The sequence below is a fragment of the Nannobrachium achirus genome (assembly GCF_963921795.1).
Source record: "Nannobrachium achirus genome assembly, chromosome: 20".
NCBI classification, from domain to species: Eukaryota; Metazoa; Chordata; class Actinopteri; order Myctophiformes; family Myctophidae; genus Nannobrachium; species Nannobrachium achirus.
The window spans coordinates 43733925-43758278 of NC_137827.1; the positions used below are offsets into that span (position 1 = coordinate 43733925).

A 24354-nucleotide genomic window follows, 5' to 3' on the forward strand; every position below is an offset into this window, starting at 1 on the left:
AAATGTCTTTGCCAAAAATAGCATTGCAATGCGTTAACTCGTGAGCTTGCAGATTTGCTATTTTTGGCAAACGCTCCGCCCCAGAATATGGATGCAGGGGTTCAAGTGCTTAACAAAAGTGTATTGCAATAATACCGTAAATCGCAAATTATTTTGGTCACAATAATCGGGCCATGACATTTTCATTGCGTGAACATGCATTCGCTGACAATTCGCACAAGTCAATGTATGCATGCAAATTGAAAACATTATATGACTTTAATTAATGGTCAGTTGAAATCCTACTCTAGTAAATTTTAGCTAATGGAAACACACACACACATACACACACACACACACACACACACACACACACACAAACATTGTGGAGTGGAAGCCTTGTACGTCCAAAGTGTGTCTAAAGTGTGTGTGTGTGCGTGTGCGTGCGTGTGCGTGCGTGCGTGCGTGTGTGTAGTCTACTTCATTCAGATAGAGAACCTATCCCAGATGTTCCAGCCATCTACTTCATCATGCCAACAGAGGAGAATATTGACAGGATTTGTCAGGTAACTAACAACACACACACACACACACACACACACACACACACACACACAAACACACCTAGAGGAACCAATGAACCATGATCCATAATACAGTATACAAACCATACCGTTATACAGGAAATCAGTTGCATAGACTAGATACACAGATACTGTATACATTCACACATTGATGTGTCTGTCTCTGTACCTGTCTGTCTGTAGGACCTGCGGAACCAGCTGTATGAGTCCTACTATCTGAACTTCATCTCAGCCATCAGCCGCAGTAAACTAGAGGACATTGCCAGTGCTGCACTAGCTGCGAATGCGGTTAACCAAGTCACCAAGGTTAGTTGTGTTACTTCGTAAACCGGTGGACGTCACCAATGCACCTTCCTCACAAAACCTCTGTATCCACATCAGCTATTTGACAGGCTTTTCTTTTAGTGAGTGTAAAGCGTGAAATGACCACCAGACTCTGTGTGTGTGCGTGTGTGCGCGTGTGTGCATGTGTGTGTGTGTGTGTGTGCGTGTGTGTGTGTGTGTGTGCGTGTGTGTGCGTGTGTGCAGGTGTATGACCAGTATCTGAACTTCATCACTCTGGAAGACGACATGTTTATTCTCTGTCATCAGAACAAAGAGCTCATATCATACCATGGTGAGAGAGACACACGCACATCAATATACATATAAACTCACATACTGTAGAAGAACAATATTGATGGCCAAAACCTCCTATCTGAAAATGTCATGATTTTGGATTTCACTTGAAATGAGACAGGCTATGCTGCACATGGTCAGTCTGTCTGCAAGATCGTTCTGCCCCTCGTTTTGCCAAAAGTGTCATGTGACTAGAACATGACATTTGACAGGTTTGCAAAAGTGGCAAAATTAAGCTCAAAGCCTCCTATCTGCTTTGCCTTGTTGATTGCTAATGATTGGTGTCAGGTGGTGAAACATTTGATAAAAAATGTTAATGGTAATACTTGTAACAGACCTGCAGAATGTCTTGATCTCAATTAAGTGCTGTAAAAAGTGTTATTTAACAAAGAATAGCCTAACTATTTCTAGGTAAACCTCCTATCTGCATGTTGTCGGCTGCAGATGAGGTTTACCTAGAAATAGTAGATAGGAGGTTTTGGTGTTTTACACACATTTTCTTTTTCATTTTCCCAACAAAGTGACCTTTTCAAATAGAAGGTTTTGCGTCTTGGCCATCGACATGTATATTTAGCTTGTCGTGTGTGTGTGCGTGTGTGTGTGTGTAGCCATCAACAGGACAGACCTGGTGGACACAGACATGGAGGCCATCATGGACACCATCGTAGACAGTCTGTTCTGCTTCTTCGTCACTCTGGGTGAGCACCGGCCTCCTCTTCATCGCTCTCTCCCTCCGCCTCCCTCTCTGCCATTTGCTGGCTCTTCTGTTGATATTGGTGTTCATTATTGTCCACTAGGTGGCAGCAGAAGATACCTCCACTCCTCCACTATCACACATAATTTTTTAACCACCATAATATAAACCCCTAGTTTAGTTAGTTGACCGGGATACCACAGGGGTCTATTCAAGGCCCACTCCTTTTCTCCCTGGCCTGTACACAAAACATCTTCGCCCCAGAATAGGGATGCTATGGTTCATTTAAATGGTTATTTTATTTATTGTACCTCAGGCCCCACTGGCTTCAGCAGTTTGAGTGACAGAAACTTTACATAAATGACAGCAACATGTCGTTGCTGTCGGGTGGAAACCTTTTATTGTCCAAAACCGTTTCTTTTTATTATTATAAAAAAAAAAAAGTAAAACAATACCACATAGTGAACTTGTAGATCTGCTATTTCCGCTAGTTTTGTGTGAGAAAGATCTCTCCTGATGCAGTAAGACCCTCCCTTCTGGCATTTCATATTGGCCTAGTTTAAAGCAAATGATTTTGGGTTTGTTCTCTACTATTAGAACCTGATTCAGGTGTATAGTTTTCACGATAACATAAGATGAGATTATGGGATATATGAGCCAGATAATCAAACGGCAAAATATGGAAAACACAAATAACGTATTAAAGATCTTGAAATATGAACATGCGTGTTGTTGGATGTTGTGTTGCGTAGGTGCTGTTCCAATCATCCGCTGTCCCAGAGGCAACGCAGCAGAGATGGTGGCTGTGGTGAGTTAACATGCTTTACATGAGAAAAACTAGGAAAAGTCCTTGATTTTAAGCCTGTAACTTAGAAATTTGAAATTATCTGTGTATTTTGCGGAACATTTGTGCTCAATGATTATAGAATGTGTCTACCGGGAGTTACTTCTGATGATAATGTTTCATGGGGTTGGGATCCATTGAGTGATTCCGGTTCTTTAACTGTTACTGTGATTCCTATATTTTAACAAATCTATATCGTTTTGGTCTTCGTTAAAACCTTTGATATACCGATTCCGGTTCCTCAATGTTGGATTCGGTTCAAACGGTTCTGGATCCCAACCCTATTAACAACAAGATAATAACCTAAATGTATGAGTTTATAACATTTGTTTCATTAACTCTCTTACTGCTACGGACGTTCCCGTTCGCCCCATTTTTGACTGCGGCGCGATGCCAATACGGCTCGTCCTTTTGTACCTTGTTTTGATGTCTGTAAACTGATGAGGGGTCGTGCGGGTGTGTACAGTAAAAACATCTCCCGTAATGCTGCTTTGAAATCTCCACCTCACGTAAACGTCAATGATGTCCAAATTCACTTCCTGGCTGCTCGCTGTGGATCTATTGCTCTGATGCGACTCTGCGCCCTGAATTTATGGCAAGCCGCAGCGGCCCATTTCACATTAATTCTTGCATGAGGCTGCCCTCTGCTGCCAGTATGGCCAAAGTACATATGTAATAAAAAAATTAAAAAAATGTAATAGTTCTTTTTCTATAACGTCGCAAAGGTAAGCTGCTTTTTGCTGGCACCAGACCCAATAAATAAATGATAACATCTGGCAGTAAAACTGTTAAAAACCTAATATTTGTGTTTGTAGAAGCTGGATAAGAAGCTACGTGAGAACCTTCGTGATGCCAGGAACAGTCTGTTTACTGGAGACAACATCGCAGCTGGACAATTCAGGTGAGAAAGAGCAGGATTTGCTTTGAATACAGCAAGATGAAGTGATTCCTCTTTTAGAGAAAAGAAGATAGTATAAGCAGTAAGCACTACAATCAACAATGAGAGCTTTTCTTTCATGTTTTTTGTTAACAAGTCAGAGCACAACACAAGTACAGGTGCAAGAAACTGTTAGAAATTATCTTCCATAACCACTTAAGCCCTATCCAATACTTTGTAGTACAACTTTGTTGCACAAAAGTAACTCTCACAATTTGCCCCAATTAAGTCTAACTATATTATTACTTTAAGGTAAATCCCTTGTTATTAACTGCTAAGGGAGTTTTAAGAATTTGATTTGGAGTCACATTGAAATTGACTTTGTAGCCTAAGAACTAGCTATAGTTAGAGAGTATTTCAAGAGAGATCCAATTAGGAATTGAATTACATGGTATCCTTGAATGAATGATTTTTTTTAAATGTATCTTTCATTCCTCCCACCCTGCATCCCTCTACTAGTTTCCAGAGACCTCTGTTTGTCCTGGCTGACAGGAACCTTGACCTGGCCACGCCCCTACATCACACCTGGACCTATCAGGCTCTGATCCATGACGTACTGGTGAGAATCCCCTGTCTGTCTGTCTGTCTGTCTGTCTGTCTGTCTCTGTAGAGCAGGGGTCTTCAACGCTTTCAGGCCAAGGACCCCTTAGTTGAGAGGGAGATGAAGCAGGGACCCCCACAACCTTTTCATAGATTCCATATACTGTAGTTTCATCGTTTGACAGCACAATCATCAGTCAGTGTGTTTTGGATTTATGTCAATTTGTATTTTCAGATATTTAACCACTTGAACCATCAATACTTGACCTTTCACTCTGTACTTAGTCTGCTCTTATTCCCCTCTACACCAAACCTCTTTGCCGAAAATAGCCGAGGCGTTGTGAGCTTGTAGATATGCTATTTTTGTCTAAAGTTCTCAGAATATGGACGCTAGGGTTCAAGTATAATATAAAAAAGGAGAAAAAAGGTTTCTATCACACAAAGATTTGCCTGTAGTAACTCTGACGACCCCTTAGGGGTCCCGGACCCCCTGTTGAAGACCCCCGCTGTAGAGTATATTTACCTCCAGACCAAAATTATTTAGCAAATAGGCTTCAGTGGCCTGCAGAGAGAGGGTCAGTGATGGGACAGCAAAGTGAGGAGGAAGTTGACTTAAACAGAGCTTAACTCTCTCTACGCTTTGAACGTTCACGTTCGCCCCATTTTTTACAGAGCCTCGATGCCAATTGTACGTTCTTTGGCTCGTTCTTTTGTACCTTGGTTTGATGTCTGTAAGCTGATGAGGGGTCCCGCCGCCGTGTACTGTAATCACATTTTCCGCGGTGATGGTGTAAAAAAGCCATTATGCGTTAACATCAACGGAGACCAATTCACTTCCTTGTTGATTTCCTCTGGCCCGGAGGCTCTGTGGCCAGTGACTGGTCTGAATGTACGGCAACACATAACAGGCAAATTCACATTCATTCTCGCATGACGCCGCCCTCTGCTGCCTGGCAGACCAAAGTGCACTATTGCACAATCAAAAAAAAGAAAAAAAAAATGTCTATCTATCTACTATAACGTCGCAAAGGTAACCGCTTTTTGATGGCACCAGACCCAATAAATAAATAAATAATCTGGCAGTAGGAGAGTTAAGTGGGTTCCAACCAATGTCGACATTCCCATCAAATGTAGTTGTCAAGTAATAACATACTGATATGGTGAATAGCTATGCTCTGCGACCTTCCCATTACCAGAGAGCTCAGCACCCACTCAGCTTCCCCAAATAGTGGAGATTCTTTACTGTTTAACCACTTAAACCCTGACTTAGTTCAGTGGTTCTCAACCTTTTCAGGCCGCGACTCCCAAAATAATCATATTTTAATAATCATACCCCCCCCCCCCCCCCCCCCACCCTGACGAGCACTAAGAGTTGAGGCATTACATTTTGTATAACACGGTTCTATTGTGAAAATAGCAGATCTACATGCTCACAACGCCTCGCGTTGCGAAGCGTTGTGAGCATGTAGATCGTCTATTTTCACAATTTCTGACTAATATTTGACAATTCCTTGAATTGTCACTTTAGAAATGTGCAGATACACTCTATACACTTAAACTTTATGTTCCCAAAATAATTTGGGGACACCCCTGGGGGTCCCGAGCCACAGGTTGAGAACCACTGACTTAGTTGACCGGGGTCCCCCCCAGAGGCTATACAAGCCCCCCCTCCTTTTTTCTCTCTACACTAAATATCTTTGCAGAAAATAGCCAATTGACAAGCTGCGTTGTTAGCTAGATGTTTGATTTACAATGTTGTCCAGACTGCATCAGTATCACATAGCACACTATGATTTTAGTATAGCTTCTTGCACCATAAGCCAGAAAGGCCAAGCTCTGTGCCCCTGGTTGTTGACCGGGACACTGAGACTCGCAGCCATCTGGTTTTATTCACACAGGAATCAAAACCAGCTAATGATGAAAGAATGTTTACCGAAAACCTTTTTTAAAAGTCCTGGACCACAACAATGGGCCTGTGTGAAGCCATTTGGGGGCACGTAGCCCGTTTCCATCTTTGTAAATTAAACTTGACTTGACCTCTGTTTTAGTTCCAAACATATCACACAATCATGCACGAGAAAGACTGTTTAGCCTACTGCTTACCGTCGCACAAGTTGCCTGCAGTTTGTTCTCTACACTGTGTAATGATATTCACACTTGGCAAAGGGTGGACAAAGAATGGGTGTGTAATTCCAGTATAATTCATTCTACTCAGGTGGGTCTAATATAGCATTTTAACCCATATTAGTAGTGTTAAGGTCCGTACACACTGAGGGCGAATTGGCGAATAGCGAATTAGCATATAATTCGCCTTTTTTTTAAAACCTTATAAAGTCAATGGAAGCATCCACACCAAAAGCGAATTTCGAAAAAGCGAAAAGGCGTCTGTTTTTTATTCGCCCTTGTGTCGAATTTAGCGAACGTTCAAAGGCGAATTCCTCTCTCTCTCTGTATCAAAGTAAGCTCACTCTACCCTATTTCAAGAGAGAGAGAGAGAGAATGGTGGAGGGACCTTCACGTTACATTGAGGCCGAGGGGAACAGTGTCTTTCTCCTTTTCCGTGTCTCGTCTGCGTTGCTTCTTGGAAAAAGTAGCCTACTCGAATGTCTTACTGGTAAAAGCATGGTTTATGTGTTTGTTATTGTAGGCTACTTTATATCTGCAAAAAGACTAATGTTTTAAAAATAAATCGCTGGGTATTAAATACAAATAGCCTACAATAGGATCCGAAATGAGTGGATTAGAAGGAAAGTACTGGAAATTCGACTCAAGTACAAATACCTACAAGTACAGGCTACTCAAGTAAATGTAGGCTACTTTTAGTTACTTAAAGTTAATGTAGCGCCCCCTATCCCACCCCGATGACAGAGGACGAGAGGCGCTAGACATCTACCTAGGTTCGGTGGTGGTTGCCCTTAAAATAACCCACAGAGTTAGAATTGAGTTGAACAGACTTGACTTGGTTTTATTGCCTCCAACAGCAACAATATGGTCAGTCAATAAACAATAGCAAATTGGTGCACACAACAGTGTCAATATGTACAGTAGCAGCGCTGCAATGAAAATAACAAAGAGAGCTCTTAAAATAAAAATAGAAAATAAAGTGTCCATAGGGTGTTAAAACCCTTTAACCTTAAAGTACCCTGGTAGGGTTTCTCTTAGTGTTCCCTTTGAGAGGGTTCCCTTTGAGAGGGATTCAGAATATGCTAGTTCAGGTTCCTTATTCGGTTCAGTTCTCAAAGTTCAGTTCCCCATGTGTGTGCAGTGGGGAAAAGGAAGACCTCGGGCGTGAGGCGTCAGTGTAAATGTGTGGGCACTGCTCCTCGGGCAGAGGTAGCAGCTTCAGATCTTATCTGTTTCCGTAGGTCGAATCCAACAGGTTCCTCTGCAGCGGTCATGCGGCTGGCCACACCGCTCCCAACCGTCCACAGATGTCACTTAGGTAGCTCGCCATCCATCAACAGAATTCAGACTTGTAGTTTTCTGGGGTTGTCAAAAAACCAATCTACACAAAGTGCAGAATACCAAATTACTCTATGTTCTTATAAGTTAATGATACCTCATTAGCTTATTTCTTCTTAATCTCTTTCAACACATAACCAATGAGTAAGGATATGCTTCAATTACAATGAAATCATGTATAACCATTGACCACAGAAATACATTAAATGAAATTAAACAGCATACTGTAATGCATTAATTATTTACAATGAAATTCTTATCTTCACCTTTTAAACATAAAATATAATTCTTTTTAAACCTTTTTAACCTTTTAATACTCCAAAATTAGTGTAATGCCCTTTAATCATGAATTTAATAATGAACTTTTCAACAAAGGACAAATGTACTCATATTATTCCAACTTGTACAAATACAATGTAGTTGTGGCTACTACAAACATGAAATGGACTTAATCCACTCAAACCATAGGGTTTTGATGTAAACACCATATATAGAATACACTAGTAGTGTTTCAGCATGCTACAGCATGTTTTAAGACCCATGTGTTTTCAGTTAGCATAGATGCTAATTCGCGGTTAGCATCTATTAGCTTCTAACTCAATAATACAGTGATACAGAGTGCACCAGAGTATATTCAAACATCAGACACAATAGTATCAAACCCCTGATTGGTTTATAAGAAAGGTTTCAGGCTCAATGCATACAAACATGTGAGAAATAGCTACAATAACAGCAGGCTTGAGGCCCAGTGAAATACACAGCTTTCACTCACCAGGGTTCACAACAAACAAAGTTTGCCTGAATTCGTTTTCCTCCAGGATCACAGGGACTCTAATAAGAGAAGTGCTTATTAGCTATCATATCATACTGAAATATTCAACCATGAAATATTATTTAGTGGTGTGTTTCTGGTGTATTTCATACCAAGTTTATCAGAGAAGAATCTCTCTGGCCTTCATTCAATGTCAACGATCTCTAAAGAGGAAGTACCCATAATGCAATTCTCTACTTCTACACCATGAATTACAGAGACAGTAGTAGTGCAATGTAGTGCACCCTCTAGTGGAAACGAAATGCCATTACACCTCTAAACCACATAAATAGGTGCATTCTTAGTGACCCTATAGTTCACATGGGTTACACCCTCCCCCCTTGACTCTGCATGAGTCCCTTCATGCGTTACTCTACGGTCCATGGAGGAACCATCATACTCAGTCATAGTGTCTAGAGTAGGGATGTCCCGATACCACTTTTTTGCTGACCGAGTACGAGTACAAGTACTTCATGTTGAGTACTCGCCGATACCGAGTACCGATACGAGTACAATTAATGATACAAAATGTATTTAAATTGCTTTATTTTTTATTTTTTACTATGAACCATTACCTGTATTAGCTTTCTTATTGTGTTCTGCCCCCACTCATTGTACATAGACAACCTCCCTGCCTTTTTAACCCACATCTGACCAGCTTATATATTGACTGTGTCAATTCTTGTTTTTTTTTTCAACACGTGTTCCTCCATCCACACACAGTGCAGGTCCCGTCCATGCTAATAGGCTAGCTCCGGTGGAATAGGTCGTTTTAAACTCTATAAAGGGAACTAGAAATGCTATCCTTAGATGGACAACACGTGTTGTCCATATCTACGACTCCTATGGACTTTATTTGGAAATATCGTTTGTTGTTGTTTTATGGAGCGACGTTCAGCAACGTGAGACGTGAGTTACGCACACGCGCGCACACACACATACACACACACACACACACACACACACACAGTCGCGCTCCTCCTCCCTCCAGAGAGAGAGAGAGAGAGAGAGAGAGAGAGAAAGGCGAGGCGGCCGCAGAACCCCCTCTTGATATTTTATTAGTGCATTGTTTGCACTCTGCTTTGGTGTTGTCATCCTCACAAATCTTGAAATATGTCCAAATTGCAGACATTGTTTCTCCTCTCGCAAACAACACCGCACCGCACCGCGCCAACCTGCTGCTTGTCTGATCCCCGTGATTCCCCCAGTGTGCACTCATTGCCAAGGGTGTCGCACCAAATTCTGGGCCCTGGGTACAAGGATTCACTGCTGGCCCGGTGGCCCCCCATGAATGTTCTTCATGGGGTATTTAAAAAATAGCAGATCTGCAAGCTTGCAGTGCGGCACTGTGAGCTTGCATATCTGCTATTTTTCAATAGCAAAAGTATAAAATAATTAAGGCCCTGGCTTTCACCTTGAGCCCTAGTAACTCCGTCCCACTTTTCTCCCCCTTGTGACGCCCCTGCTCGGTATCGGCCGCGGCCGTGAGAAGTATCTGGCGAGTACGAGTACAGCAAAATAGGGTTGTATCGGGGCGAGTACCGATACCGCGAGTACCGATACCGCATCCCTAGTCTAGAGCTAGATTAAAACTCTCTAAGAGACTCTGTGCAAAGGAGACTAAGGGTTTACCCAACTGAAGGTAGTGAAAACGGTCAGGGGGTTTACGTGGTCGGTCAGATTTACGTGTAGAGTCATTAGTTTCTCCATCTGTAATGGGTGGATTTCCATCTTCTGTGCTTGTTGTCTCAGAGGTCAGTTCAACTTCCACCTCAGTGTTTTGTTGAACTTCAACTTCTTCTCCATCCTCGGGGATAGAAGATACATCATTGACGTTCTCAGCATCAGCTGGAGTTTCACCTGCTGAGTCATCATTGTCTTCCTCAGCAGGAGCTGGGATTTCATCTACTGATTCATCATCGTTGTCCTCATCAGGAGCTGGGATTTCATTTGTCACATCCGGTAAGTTATCCTCCTCTTCAGCAGGAAGTTGCTCGACCATAATCTCTGGCTCCTCTCCATCAAGCGTCTCAGGTGGAGCTTCAGCAGGTTCAGTAGGCAACTCAGCGGAACCGCCCACATCTGGCTCATCCTGAGGCTGGGAGGTCGAGGAGTTAACTGGCATAGCCGGTAAGCGTTTACTCTCCTCTGCTGGAGTAGCAGTTCGTTGCTGTCTTCTTGGGATTGCGTAAGTTTCAACAACTGTTTCCCCAGGTATAACTGACAACTGGTCAGGACAGAAACCTTCAGATTCATCCTCAGAATCAGAGGGTTGTTCCTCAGGGAACTGAGGTTGACTACGTCTGGTTCTTGGCCGGGGAACCTTTGGTTTGGCCTGTTCAGTTTCTTCTGGTTCTATTAGGTCACCACAAGGGAGTAAGAGATCCCTATGTAGGGTTCGGTTGGGACCGTTTCCATCCATGGGCTGAACTGTATACACAGGTAAGTCTCCCAATTTCTTAAGAACTTTGTAGATAGTAGATTCCCACTTATCTGCAAGTTTGTGTTTGTTTCTCAAGCGCAAGCTCCGTACTAGCACTTGGTCACCTTCCTCCAAGGTTGACTCTCTTACATTCTTGTCAAAGCGGCGTTTGTTTCGGTCCACAACCTTTTGAGAATTCCTGGTGGCAATCTCATAACTCTCCTGCAGACGGGCTTTCAGGCTTTTCACATACTGGGAGTGAGATTTAGGAGAGCCATTTCTGACAGGTAAGCAGAACACAATATCCACTGGTAGCCTAGGCTGGCGCCCAAACAACAACTCATACGGGCTGAACCCGGTCACATCGTTCTTGGTGCAATTATAGGCATGGGTTAGGGGTTTTACATAATCACGCCAGTGAGTTTTATCCTTTTCTCTTAAGGTACCTAACATGCCGAGAAGAGTTCTATTGAACCTCTCCACCGGGTTTCCTCTTGGGTGGTAGGGACTTGTGCGTACTTTCGTGATACCGGCAAGGACGCAGAGCTCTTTGATGAGTTGAGACTCGAAATCCCTGCCTTGGTCACTTAAAAGACGTTCCGGAAAACCGTAATGCACGAAGAACTGCTCCCAAAGACTCTTTGCGACTGTCGTAGCCTTTTGATCTTTTGTTGGTATAGCGACAGCGTACTTGGTAAAGTGATCAGTTATTACCAAGATATCTTTGGTATTATGACTGTCAGGCTCCAGGGATAGATAATCCATGCATACTAGTTCCATGGGTCGCGTTGTGTTTATGTTCACAAGGGGTGCTGACTTTTCAGGAGGTGTTTTCCTTCGGACACAACGGCCACATGACTTGATCTTTTTCTCCACTTCGGCGGCCATTTTAGGCCAATAAAACCTTGACCGGACTAGGTCGAGAGTTCGCTCCAAACCCATATGCCCCATATCATCGTGGAGGCACGTGAGAATGGTGGATCGTAGGGACTTAGGTGCCACTAATTGGTAGGTGGTTTCACCTTCCGATTTGCGAGTTCTATAGAGAAGACCATCTCTCAATTCCAGACGTTTCCACTCCTTTAGCATCAACTTCAACTCTAGGGAGTCAGGGTTGAGGTTGGAGTTGGCTTCATCTCCAGCTTCCAGCAGGTTAATGACATGTCCAATGTCTGGGTCAGACCGCTGATATTGTTGGAGTTCTTCCTCGCTGTAGGTAGGTATAGTGGAACAACCTTGTGTCTCCTCATCGCCATATATGTCTGGTACCGCATCAGCAGTAAGAGCAAGGGACTCTACCAAGGTGATAGAAGGTAGGTTGTCATCTGCTTCACTTAGTAGATGGCGGTGGCACAGGACATTAATGGGGTCAGCTGGTAGATCTTGCTGGTCGGGAGATGAAGATAGATGGTGAGAAGCAAATTGTTTGATTCGCTCCTGTTCCTCAAGGGAGGCATCATCATCGACCAGAGTATCTTGAGGCCGTCTTGAAAGGCCGTCTGCATCCTGGTTGCTTTTGCCAGCCCGATACTTGATGTTGAAGTCGAAGGTGGAAAGAGCAGCCAACCATCGGTAACTAGCAGCATCCAGTTTGGCGGACTTCAAGACGTATGTCAATGGATTATTATCGGTTACTACCGTGAACGTGTTCCCGTAAAGGTAGTCTTGAAATTTCTCCACAATAGACCACTTCATGGCTAGAAACTCTAGCTTATGAGCTGGGTACCGCTTTTCACTAGATGAGAGTCCTCGGCTCGCGTAGGCGATAACTCGCATCTCGCCATCTTGTTCTTGATATAGGGCAGCCCCTAGACCAAATGTGCTTGCATCCGTGTGGAGAATATACGGTAACGCTGCATTAGCGAATCCAAGTACTGGCGCTGTGGTGAGTTTGTCTATGATTGCCTCAAAGGCTTCCTGGCAGGCAGGAGTCCACCGTTGGGTAAGGGGTTCTTTGGGGTTAAAGTATTTCCCGGGACAAGGCTTTACTTTATGACCTTTCCTGTACGGTGGGTAGCCTCCGGTCAGATCATTCAAAGGCTTTACTATCTTGGAATAGTTTTTCACGTACCGGCGATAGTACCCGGCGAAGCCTAAGAAAGATTTAAGATCACTGAGTGTTTGCGGTTTTGGCCAGGTGCGGAGGGCACTGACCTTCTCAGGGTCGGTCTCTACCCCTTTGCTGGAAACAATGTGGCCTAGATAACGGACTGAGTTCTGGAAGAAACGGCACTTGGTTGGGGATAGTTTCAACCCATATTCTCTCAACTGCTGGAGGACATGGAGAAGCCTCGTTTCGTGCTCTTCTAATGTACTCGAGAAGACAATAACATCGTCCAAGAAGACCAGTACTTCCTTGAGATTAAGATTTCCCATACATCGCTCCATTAACCGCTGGAAAGTACTGGGCGCATTGGTAATGCCCTGGGGCATGCGGTTGAATTCGTAGAACCCCAAGGGACATACGAAGGCGGTCTTCGGCTTGTCACGTTCCTCCATTTCTAGCTGGTAATAACCAGACTTTAGGTCCATTACGGAGAACCACTTTGATCCTGCAAGGGCTGAGAAAGTCTCTTCCAAATTGGGAAGTGCATATGCATCGCGTATTGTCAAGGAATTGAGCTTGCGATAGTCGATGCATAGACGTACGTCACCATTTTTCTTTTTAACCACCACGATTGGTGAGGAGTAGGGGGATTCTGATTCGCGAATCACTCCTGCCTCCAGGAGTGTTTGCAGGTGTTTCCTCACTGCTTCATAATCGTTTGGGTGAATTGGTCTGGACCTTTGTTTAAAGGGAGTTTCATCTTTTAGATTTATGTGATGTTTCACTTTGGACGCATGTCCGAAATCCAGATCATGCTGGGCAAAAACATCAGCATAAGCTGTTAAACTCTGTGTTACTCTGTCCTGCCATTCTTTTGAAAGAAGGGAATCACTGAAGTCAAATGTCAGTTTTGTCTTGGCAGGTTCATCTACTGACTGGGCAGTAACAGGGAAACAGGTCACAGGATCAGCCTTTTTGGTTGAAGCAGGTAAGTTGTCATAGATTTTATCGGGAGTATGAAGCTCTGCAATGACACAGGTAGCGGGAAGTGTTATGTCATGCTCAGTTTCATTCCTGACCCATACAGGTAATTTGAAAGGACTCTGCTTAGGCAAGATAACAAGGCAGCTCTCTACAAGGATTCCACCAGGCAAAGTTGATTCGGCAGGCTGTTCAACAACTGCACATCCGCAGGGGGTGTCGGCTTTAACATAGCCTTCCAAGATGACTCTCTCCTTAGCAGGTATTACTTGCTGTAATTTGCATTTGAGAGTCATTAAGCCCATCTTCCCTGTAGAGCTGACCTCATTCCTGAGCTTAAGCGTACGGAGGATCTGTCTATAGCCATAGACAGTTGACAGGTCATTTGGGTTTTTACCATCACAGTGTTCATCGTACAGCACATCAAGTGCATTGGTTCCAATTAGTACAGGTAAGTCAAAGCTACTGCGTAAGTCAGGGACTACTAACGCTAAAGTAGAAACTTCAGGCTCTGTTTCGATAAAGTTCTTGGGGAACTTAAGGTTGAGGGGCACATAGCCTAAGTATGGGACATTTTGACCATTAGCACCTTCAACCTCTAAGGCATCAATGGGTTGGATGGGTGTCTCTGACAGATTACTTTTGTAGAACGAAGCAGAGATAGTGGTCACTTGTGACCCTGTGTCAAGGAGACAATTACAGTTGACTCCCGCCACAGTGACATTAGCAGTATACTTCTGTCCTACAAGCCCCTTAGGTATAGGTAGCTTAACCTGGCAGTTTACATCATGAGACTGAATGGATGCCTTAGTCTGAGTTTTGGGACATTTGTTCGTTTCAGTTCCTGTCTGTCCCTCGTCAGGAACTGATGTCAGTTTAAATTTTGCTGATTTTGTTCCTCCCAAGCCATTTGCTTTTGTTTGAATTCTTTGTTCTTCGCCGCGACTAGTTCTGGGTTTGCTTCGTTGGGGCAGGAGGGCTTAATATGGCCATTTTCACCACAGTTGAAACAATACCCTGGTCGAGGCTTCTTTGTGACAACGTTCGTGGACTCACCGGTGGCGGTGGGTGAGCTCTTCACCTCAGTGGAGGCCTTGGGTGTAGACTTTCTCTTTGGCTTAGCAGATGTCTGGTTTGAACCTGTACTAAGTGCTGCTTTCAGAGAAACCATTTGGGATTGTAACTCTGCAAGTTGTTTTTCAATGTTTTGGGCATTTAAGGGAATAGTGCCATCTCCCGTAGTGTCAGTATCATCAATGCCATACTCTCCCACTTTGAGTGAGTTTGACTGGGCTTTGGTCTTATGGATGCCCAAATGCTGTTTCATTCGGCTGGACTTAGCAGCTTGCTTGTCCTCTTCAGTACGTAGCATAAGAAGCAACTCAGAGAATGAGGGTGGATCATGTTTGATTTTATGCTCGAGCTGGAGGTTGGCAATTAAATCGTTGCTCCAACAACCTCTACAGAATTGTTTAAGCAGCTGGCGTTCTGAATCACTAGCAGCAATGCCGCCTCTTTTAACAACTTTACTGAGTGCTGTCTGTAATCGCTGCAAATAAGCTGAAGGCTTTTCGGGGCAGTCCTGATTAATGTGCAGGAATTTCGCGAAAAGCTCGTCTCCATCATCGACGGTGCCATACGCTGAGTCGAGTAGGAGGAGATAGTCATGAGGAGTAGCCTTATTACCGAGGTGCTTTACAATATTGGCAGCAGGTGGAAGAAGACTCTCCACTATTCTTCGGACTGTATGTTTGTCAGACATTGCGCCGTCGGTGAGATGGAACTCTACATTACTGCGCCATGTATCATAATCAGACTCAAAATTTGGAGATGGTGTTTTTCCTGAGAAGGGTCTAAATTTAGCAGGACCATGCCACTGCGAAGGCATGTCATTGCTCTTTATGATGTGCTCAACCACTACCTTTTGGACTTCAGGTGTGGTGAGTTGTTCAGGGGGTAAGTACAAGGTGCGCTTCCTATGTAGAGAGGATGCTTCTGCACCTAGGGAAGTGTACTGGGGTGAGTCATGTCCATGGGAGTCAGTCAAAGAGCCTATTTTTATAGGATTGTCTTTGTCGCTAGCTGATGGTTCAGTTTGGGCTGTGCTAATAGCAGACTGTTTTACAGATACATCTGGTTCAAGTTCAGTGGTGTTACTTTTAGTTGACTTTTGAATTTTAGCCAACTCCTCAAGTAAAACCTTCTCAAAGTCTGCCCCACTTAGCATAGCAATGCCCTTAAGATCAGCTAAGTAAGTATCAGTTAAGCTTGAGCTTCTATTAGCAGTGTACCACTCGGACAAAAGCTGAATGTGGTAGACAATATCTGGTTGCCGACTAGATGTGTTGCAGGGCAACTGATCTTTTAGCGACTCAATTGGTTCACCCGTTTTGAATTCCACAATGATTGTGGTTCTAGGCTTCCCTGAAACAGTGGGTACATCTAATACCCTTTCAATAGCACCAAAATGCTCTAAATGTTCAACAACTTCTGTGTCATCACCAATTACTCCGCTTACTATGACGGAATTAGGTATTTTAACGTTTTCAGTTTGAATAACATCCATGTCTATGGTATCAGTATTCACCCAGGAATGCAATAAAAGTGTCAATCTGTTCAACTTTCAAGTGAAAAGGTCAAAAGGAGCTTCAAACCACTCCTGGCTACGCTCGCCACTTTTGTGTAGCGCCCCCTATCCCACCCCGATGACAGAGGACGAGAGGCGCTAGACATCTACCTAGGTTCGGTGGTGGTTGCCCTTAAAATAACCCACAGAGTTAGAATTGAGTTGAACAGACTTGACTTGGTTTTATTGCCTCCAACAGCAACAATATGGTCAGTCAATAAACAATAGCAAATTGGTGCACACAACAGTGTCAATATGTACAGTAGCAGCGCTGCAATGAAAATAACAAAGAGAGCTCTTAAAATAAAAATAGAAAATAAAGTGTCCATAGGGTGTTAAAACCCTTTAACCTTAAAGTACCCTGGTAGGGTTTCTCTTAGTGTTCCCTTTGAGAGGGTTCCCTTTGAGAGGGATTCAGAATATGCTAGTTCAGGTTCCTTATTCGGTTCAGTTCTCAAAGTTCAGTTCCCCATGTGTGTGCAGTGGGGAAAAGGAAGACCTCGGGCGTGAGGCGTCAGTGTAAATGTGTGGGCACTGCTCCTCGGGCAGAGGTAGCAGCTTCAGATCTTATCTGTTTCCGTAGGTCGAATCCAACAGGTTCCTCTGCAGCGGTCATGCGGCTGGCCACACCGCTCCCAACCGTCCACAGATGTCACTTAGGTAGCTCGCCATCCATCAACAGAATTCAGACTTGTAGTTTTCTGGGGTTGTCAAAAAACCAATCTACACAAAGTGCAGAATACCAAATTACTCTATGTTCTTATAAGTTAATGATACCTCATTAGCTTATTTCTTCTTAATCTCTTTCAACACATAACCAATGAGTAAGGATATGCTTCAATTACAATGAAATCATGTATAACCATTGACCACAGAAATACATTAAATGAAATTAAACAGCATACTGTAATGCATTAATTATTTACAATGAAATTCTTATATTCACCTTTTAAACATAAAATATAATTCTTTTTAAACCTTTTTAACCTTTTAATACTCCAAAATTAGTGTAATGCCCTTTAATCATGAATTTAATAATGAACTTTTCAACAAAGGACAAATGTACTCATATTATTCCAACTTGTACAAATACAATGTAGTTGTGGCTACTACAAACATGAAATGGACTTAATCCACTCAAACCATAGGGTTTTGATGTAAACACCATATATAGAATACACTAGTAGTGTTTCAGCATGCTACAGCATGTTTTAAGACCCATGTGTTTTCAGTTAGCATAGATGCTAATTCGCGGTTAGCATCTATTAGCTTCTAACTCAATAATACAGTGATACAGAGTGCACCAGAGTATATTCAAACATCAGACACAATAGTATCAAACCCCTGATTGGTTTATAAGAAAGGTTTCAGGCTCAATGCATACAAACATGTGAGAAATAGCTACATAAACACAGGCTTGAGGCCCAGTGAAATACACAGCTTTCACTCACCAGGGTTCACAACAAACAAAGTTTGCCTGAATTCGTTTTCCTCCAGGATCACAGGGACTCTAATAAGAGAAGTGCTTATTAGCTATCATATCATACTGAAATATTCAACCATGAAATATTATTTAGTGGTGTGTTTCTGGTGTATTTCATACCAAGTTTATCAGAGAAGAATCTCTCTGGCCTTCATTCAATGTCAACGATCTCTAAAGAGGAAGTACCCATAATGCAATTCTCTACTTCTACACCATGAATTACAGAGACAGTAGTAGTGCAGTGTAGTGCACCCTCTAGTGGAAACGAAATGCCATTACACCTCTAAACCACATAAATAGGTGCATTCTTAGTGACCCTATAGTTCACATGGGTTACATTAACTTTTAGTCGCGGCTGCTTTCTCATCATCCTGGCAGCAGGCTACGCATCACGCATGCATTACGCACGCACCAATATCTTTTCCCCCTGCTGTTAAACTGATCCTAGACGGGCATTATCATCTCACTGTTGCACAGCCATTCATCTCGCTGCCTCACGGCTAACAGACCATGATCCTAGGTCAGGCCATCCTAAACACAGCACACACGTTAAACAGAACTCCAGTAGTTTGTTCCTTATAGTGCACGCCAGCGCGCACACACACATTGAATGATTGCTTTACAGTTTGCATAAAAAAGCAGAAAGTACACACACAGTACGGGTCCTCTTGGATCCTCTCGGGTAATACACATAATGATTGACAGACCCGTATTCCGAGGGTGATGCGGCCATTCCGACCCGGCTATGATAAAACACTGACCGACCCTGTCTACTCTGCCCCGGCCGGAGCTGAGGGGAGGGGGAACGGAGAACGCGTGTTATCACTTGTCTCTTCTGTTCCTTTTCTTATTTAATAGGCTAACAACCACGGCCAGGTCTCATCATCACATCATCACATCATGTAGTTTCCATTGTTTTATTTGTTTCCCTGTCTCCGTTCTCCTCTCTTCTCTCTCTCCTTTCTTCTCCTTTCTCCTGTGGCTATGCAGGCAGATATCGCCCCCTCGTTTTTAGGCGAATTAAGCGAATATTATACGCATATTCGCGTCGCTTTTTGGTGTGTATGGAAAAGGGCGAATGGCGAATTCTTCGCCTTTTTGGTTCGCTTATTCACGTCGCTTTCGCTAATTCGCCGGTCTGGACAGAGCATAAAGATAGCTCATGATATACTGATGAAACCTCAATTGAGAATTCCAAAGTAAAAAGATAGGATAAACTAAGTGATATCAGGGTAACCTTAATGTCTTTTATGATCAACAGGTTGACTTTAATGGGTTTTTGATTGATCCCTGAGCAATTTGAAACACATAGACAAAAACATTCTTATCATCCACTGTCCAATCCCGCTCATGCTTTAAATGTGACCCCTTACCAAAGTACGTTTTACCAACAGAGGGTTTAAATGCTACGGGATATGCATCTCGGCAAATGAAAGGTGAATTGATCCCAGTGCATGACGGAGGACGATTTCACGATAAATTAAATCTCCACGATACGATTATCGTGAGTGTTCTTTATCACGATAAACGATAATATCGCTTATCGTCCCATCCCTATTATAGGCTACTACTAGACCTCAGGTAACAAGATGAGACGGCGGTATTGAGAATGAGTTCAGGAAGAGACACAAACGGCATACAATGCGGATGTTTAATGGAAAACGTAATTGACCAGTCGCTATGCCCCTCCTAAAGCCGTCCTTGTCCAATGCCAAGTTAGCAACAGGTTACTAACGCAGCAGACTTGGCAAGCTGCCATGGCGGCGCGCATCGGTGTCTGGCTGCTAGATAGAGATGGGATTTATGGTTCTTTGAAGTGAACCGGATCTCTGAGATCCGTTCCTTTCAAAGAGCCGTTCAAAAGACTGGCTCATTTTAGTTACTGGTTACTTTGTAGATTTTGATTATGATTGTAAATCACTTCCACCCATATAGGCCTATACATTTTGGCCATTGGATACATTTCTGGCATTTGAAAATAGGTGATCTACAAGCTCACAATGTGTCACGTTGCGATGCATTGTGAGCTTGTAGATCGGCTATTTGCAAATGATTTTTCTACATTTTACTCATTGGAAAACCTGTGAAACAGGACATTCTGCATAATGAGTACGTTCTAATATTGGTACTTTAAGTACATTTTGAAACCAATACTATTTTACTTTTACTCTAGTACATTAATAACATTCCAAACTTGATTGCAGTATTGATATGTTTACCTAAGTAAAGACATGTAGTACTTTTCCCACCACTGTTCATTAGAAAGGAACGGCTCCCTACTGTGAACCGAATCATATCGTTCATTTCAAAGAGTCGTTCAACAGACTCGATTCGTTCGCGAACGTCCCACCCACTCGCTTCCGTGTCACAAACACTGAAACAAAAACAGAACGGATTGCACTGACCTACACAAACCCACGGGAATAATTTAGGAGCACTTCATGAGAAAATATAACTGGTAACACTTGTGTAGGCTACTGTATGTTAATCTGACTTTAGTATAGGCTATTGTTTTCTTCCTGGACGTGCGTTCGTTTGTGGCAGGTTAGTCTGCAGCTGGGTGCTATTGCTGCACGCCGCCATGGCAGCTTGCCAAGGCACCCGCCTTAGTAACCTGTCGCTAAACGTGGCATTGGGCAAGCACGGGTTTAGGAGGGGCATAGCGACTGGTCAATTGCCTCATCTGTAACAACTGCAGCGATGGTGAAGGAAGGGAACTTGGAACGACGCTGTCTGAAATTGTAGATTTCCGATTTTTTTTTTTTTTTTTTTTAATTCTGAAAATGTCTTCAGACATTTTTTAATTGTTTAGAAAATGTTTGCTTGTAATGACATGGCCAAAATAGGTTTGCCAGGGTGAAAGCGGTTAAGGAACTGAAATCTCTACTAGCTACTACTAGTTTTCACAAAGTCAGTGCAACCACTGCAGCCTCCTGTCCCCGTCATGCGTGCCACGTTTTCACCATACACCAGAAATCACTTTAGGATGGTGAGATATTCAAGGAGGTGTTTGTTCCGTTCTGCTGGCGAGGATTTGTTTTGGCCGTTGGTAAAGAACAGGACTGACCTCATGGATGTCATCAACAGCCTTCGGTGAGAACTGTGATGGAGATGTGAGGGGATTTTTCTGAGTACTTGCACACGCAGCTGAAAAAGGAACATAAAACAAAATCCCTGTGTTGCGTTGCTCCCTCCAGCTGGACGAGGCAACAGACATTACTGATCTTGCCCAACTATGCATTGTCATGATAATAATTTATCTATCTTTGCACAGAACAATTTTTTTTTTTTTTTGTGGTTTAATTTCATTGTGATGCCTTTGTGTGTTTTATTTTTGGACAGAACGGCAGTTCAACATATTTATTCTGTGGTTTCATTCATATTGTCAAATACAGATGCCTTTGTGGATTTTATTTTTGGACAGAACGGCAGTTCAACATATTTATTCTGTGGTTTCATTCATATTGTCAAATACAGATGCCTTTGTGGATTTTATTTTTGGACAGAACGGCAGTTCAACATATTTATTCTGTGGTTTCATTCATATTGTCAAATATATCTTTTTTTTAAGATTTGTTTTTGGGCTTTTTATGCCTTTATTCGACAGGACACAGTAGACTGACAGGAAATGGGGAGAGAGACAGGGAATGACACGCGGCAAAGGTCGTCCGGATCAGGAATCGAACCGGCGGCGCCAACAGGCATCATAGCCTAGTATGTGGTATTCACCTTAACCACTAGGCCAGCGGGCGCCTCTCAAATACAGCTTTCTGTAGTAATCTTGAATATTAAATAAAACCAGTTAGCCAACATTTGATTTGTATATGAAAAATGTAATTTGCTGTAGTCGTTGTTTTAATAAGTGAGTAAGTAAAGTAAGCCTTGCAGAGCCTGCCCATATAAATAGGGCAGGAGCCCATCTCCTGTTTCTGTTGTGTGAGGTGGATTGAGACGTGATGTACAAGTACAAACCCTGGACATGTCGCAGGGACTTAACCCCAATCTAACCATTGATGCTGAGTGTCAAGCATTGGGTCCCATTTTTATAGTCTATCTATGCTATGACCCGGCCAGGGAATGGAATCCCAAACTACCAATCTCAGGGTCGAAACTGCACTCTAACCACATAAATTTTGAAAGCATTTCCGGACAAGCAAATCTTTATTGCTGAATTCTGGTTTTCAGTTTCACTGATATGGCTGGCACTGGTAGATCCTGCCAGAACTTTGGAAAAGGGTCTCAGTGATCTCGTGCCCAAAAAACATGCCCTCCCCTAAGTTACAGCAGATGAACAGAGGTCTCCGTTTGTTGATGTCATTGATGTTGTGATATAAGTGGTCTCATTGTTGAGACGGGTGGTCTGAAGTCTTTCCAGGGAACATAGATCTGTCATACTGGACACAACACCGCAGAGAATACGGATCTCCTTCAGAGAGCAAGAGAGAGAGTACTGGTATCTTTTGTGAGAAAAAAATTGAAAGGAATGGAATGGAATGGAAAATGAGGACATTTAGCTGCTCCTTGCGCTCCAAGAGGCTGGTTAGGGCTTGCATTAAGGGGCAACGGTGATATTTAGACTTACATTAAAGTGAAAGTAAATGTGCAGGCTAGGCATACAGTGGTAATAAGCAGAGGTTAGTGTGGTGCTTCCCAAACGGTGTGCCGTGAGACAAGTCCGGGTGTACCTTGGATATTGTGCCAACCACACATTGTTGCAATATACAGTATACAACAGGGGTCCTCAAATACAAATCTTGAAGGTCCACAAATATTTTTTTGAAACAGGCCCGGGTCCGGGGAAAAAATAAAACAATTAATATATATATATATATATATATATATATATATATATATATATATATATATTAAAATATATTTATATTCGCTTATTTTTATTATGTCGGTCAATCTTAAATAGTAGGCTAAGATACAAAAAAGTACCAACCAGGGGTTGACACTATGGTCTCAGAGGCACTTGGAAAGTACAGGTCATGTTCTACTTGCCCTCAGGTCATGACCACTTGCCCTCATTATTGTTCATCTTACATAATTAGGGATCCCTTTCTTATTTTTTTACAATGGCTGATGTGTTGTTGTTTTTTTTTTAGTAGTAGTTTGTTGATACAGTAATAACCTCGCCCACCAGGCTTCATGCAGTAATGGTCTTTTCCTGTTTCTTTCTTTATTAAAAGGGTCCTTAAATTATGACTTCACTGTCATCTGGGCTGGGGACTCCTCCAAAATCATTTGGGGGCATTACTTGATTGAAGAGAAACAACCCTTTAAAGCAGGGAGAACAGAATGTTCAATGGAGCAGAGATATTTTGCGCTAGTGCTCTGGTTTCTTTTAACAAACTGGGATAATCTTCGAATAATTTATGCTTGTGTCGCAACGTGAATATCGATATGAAAACAAGGTGTCGCGCGTCAGAGACAGGGGAGCACACACTGAACGCGGACGGCTGCGCAGCGTCGCATCGTGGTATCGACGCACGTTAAGTGCCGCACGGTAACCCCAACTGGATGCGGCGCGCTGTCACACAGCACATCCATTTCCCCCGGTGGGGAGAACCATGGGAGAACAACATCCATGCAGAAAGAGAGGCAGCCGTCACGGGCCGTGGCACGTCGCGACAAACTCTGGAGATAAGATTACAATCCTGCAAACGTATTCACGTTGATGATGTTTAGCGTGAATGAAACCCCACTGATTTATAACTAGTTGCATTGTTGGTGGCTGCTGCTGTTGCTGCTGCTCCGAAAACATCCGCTGTCTGTAGCAACAGCCCATCAGCGCATCGTTGTCAAAGACATGACAGCCCATAATACTTTGTTGCCAGGCATCAGCCAATCACCGCGTCGTTGTCTCTCTCTCTCTCTCTCTCTCACACACACTCAGCGCATGCAATGAAAGTGAATGAATACGAGAAGTGGAAACAAAAACGTGGAGATGTTTTTCCACTTTTTTTTTTTTTTTTTTTTTACTATAATTCGTCCTGGGTCCGGTCGGCGGTGCCTCGCGGTCCGGACATGGACCGCGGTCCGCCTATTGAGGACCCCTGGTATACAATATACATTTTATTTGATAAGAGTTATAACACTTGCCCTATGTGGTGTTCCTTGGCTTGGGCACAAAGAAATTGAAAACCACAGAGTTAAGGAGTTAAGGTATTTGTAAAACTGCTGCGCTTTTTTCGCCCAAATATAGAAGCGAATTTCGGAGCACGTGAATAAATGAATCAACCTCATATCACGTTATATCAATCACGTTTGCACACTGCCACCTGTTTCGTATTTATTTTCGGACCAGGGTTGATTTGTTTTCA

The 24354-nt window shown here is 43.0% G+C and overlaps 1 protein-coding gene across 1 annotated transcript in view; it reads left to right on the forward strand.

Annotated features, from left to right (window-relative positions):
* The window catches only part of scfd1 (sec1 family domain containing 1), a 72044-nt gene that overhangs the window by 5907 nt on the left and 41783 nt on the right, over window positions 1-24354 (forward strand). The window contains exons 4-10 of the mRNA XM_080750749.1: window positions 455-545; window positions 747-869; window positions 1092-1179; window positions 1790-1879; window positions 2628-2683; window positions 3535-3620; window positions 4116-4215. Coding sequence (XP_080606875.1) covers window positions 455-545; window positions 747-869; window positions 1092-1179; window positions 1790-1879; window positions 2628-2683; window positions 3535-3620; window positions 4116-4215 — 634 coding nt within the window. The remainder of the gene's footprint in view (window positions 1-454; window positions 546-746; window positions 870-1091; window positions 1180-1789; window positions 1880-2627; window positions 2684-3534; window positions 3621-4115; window positions 4216-24354) is intronic.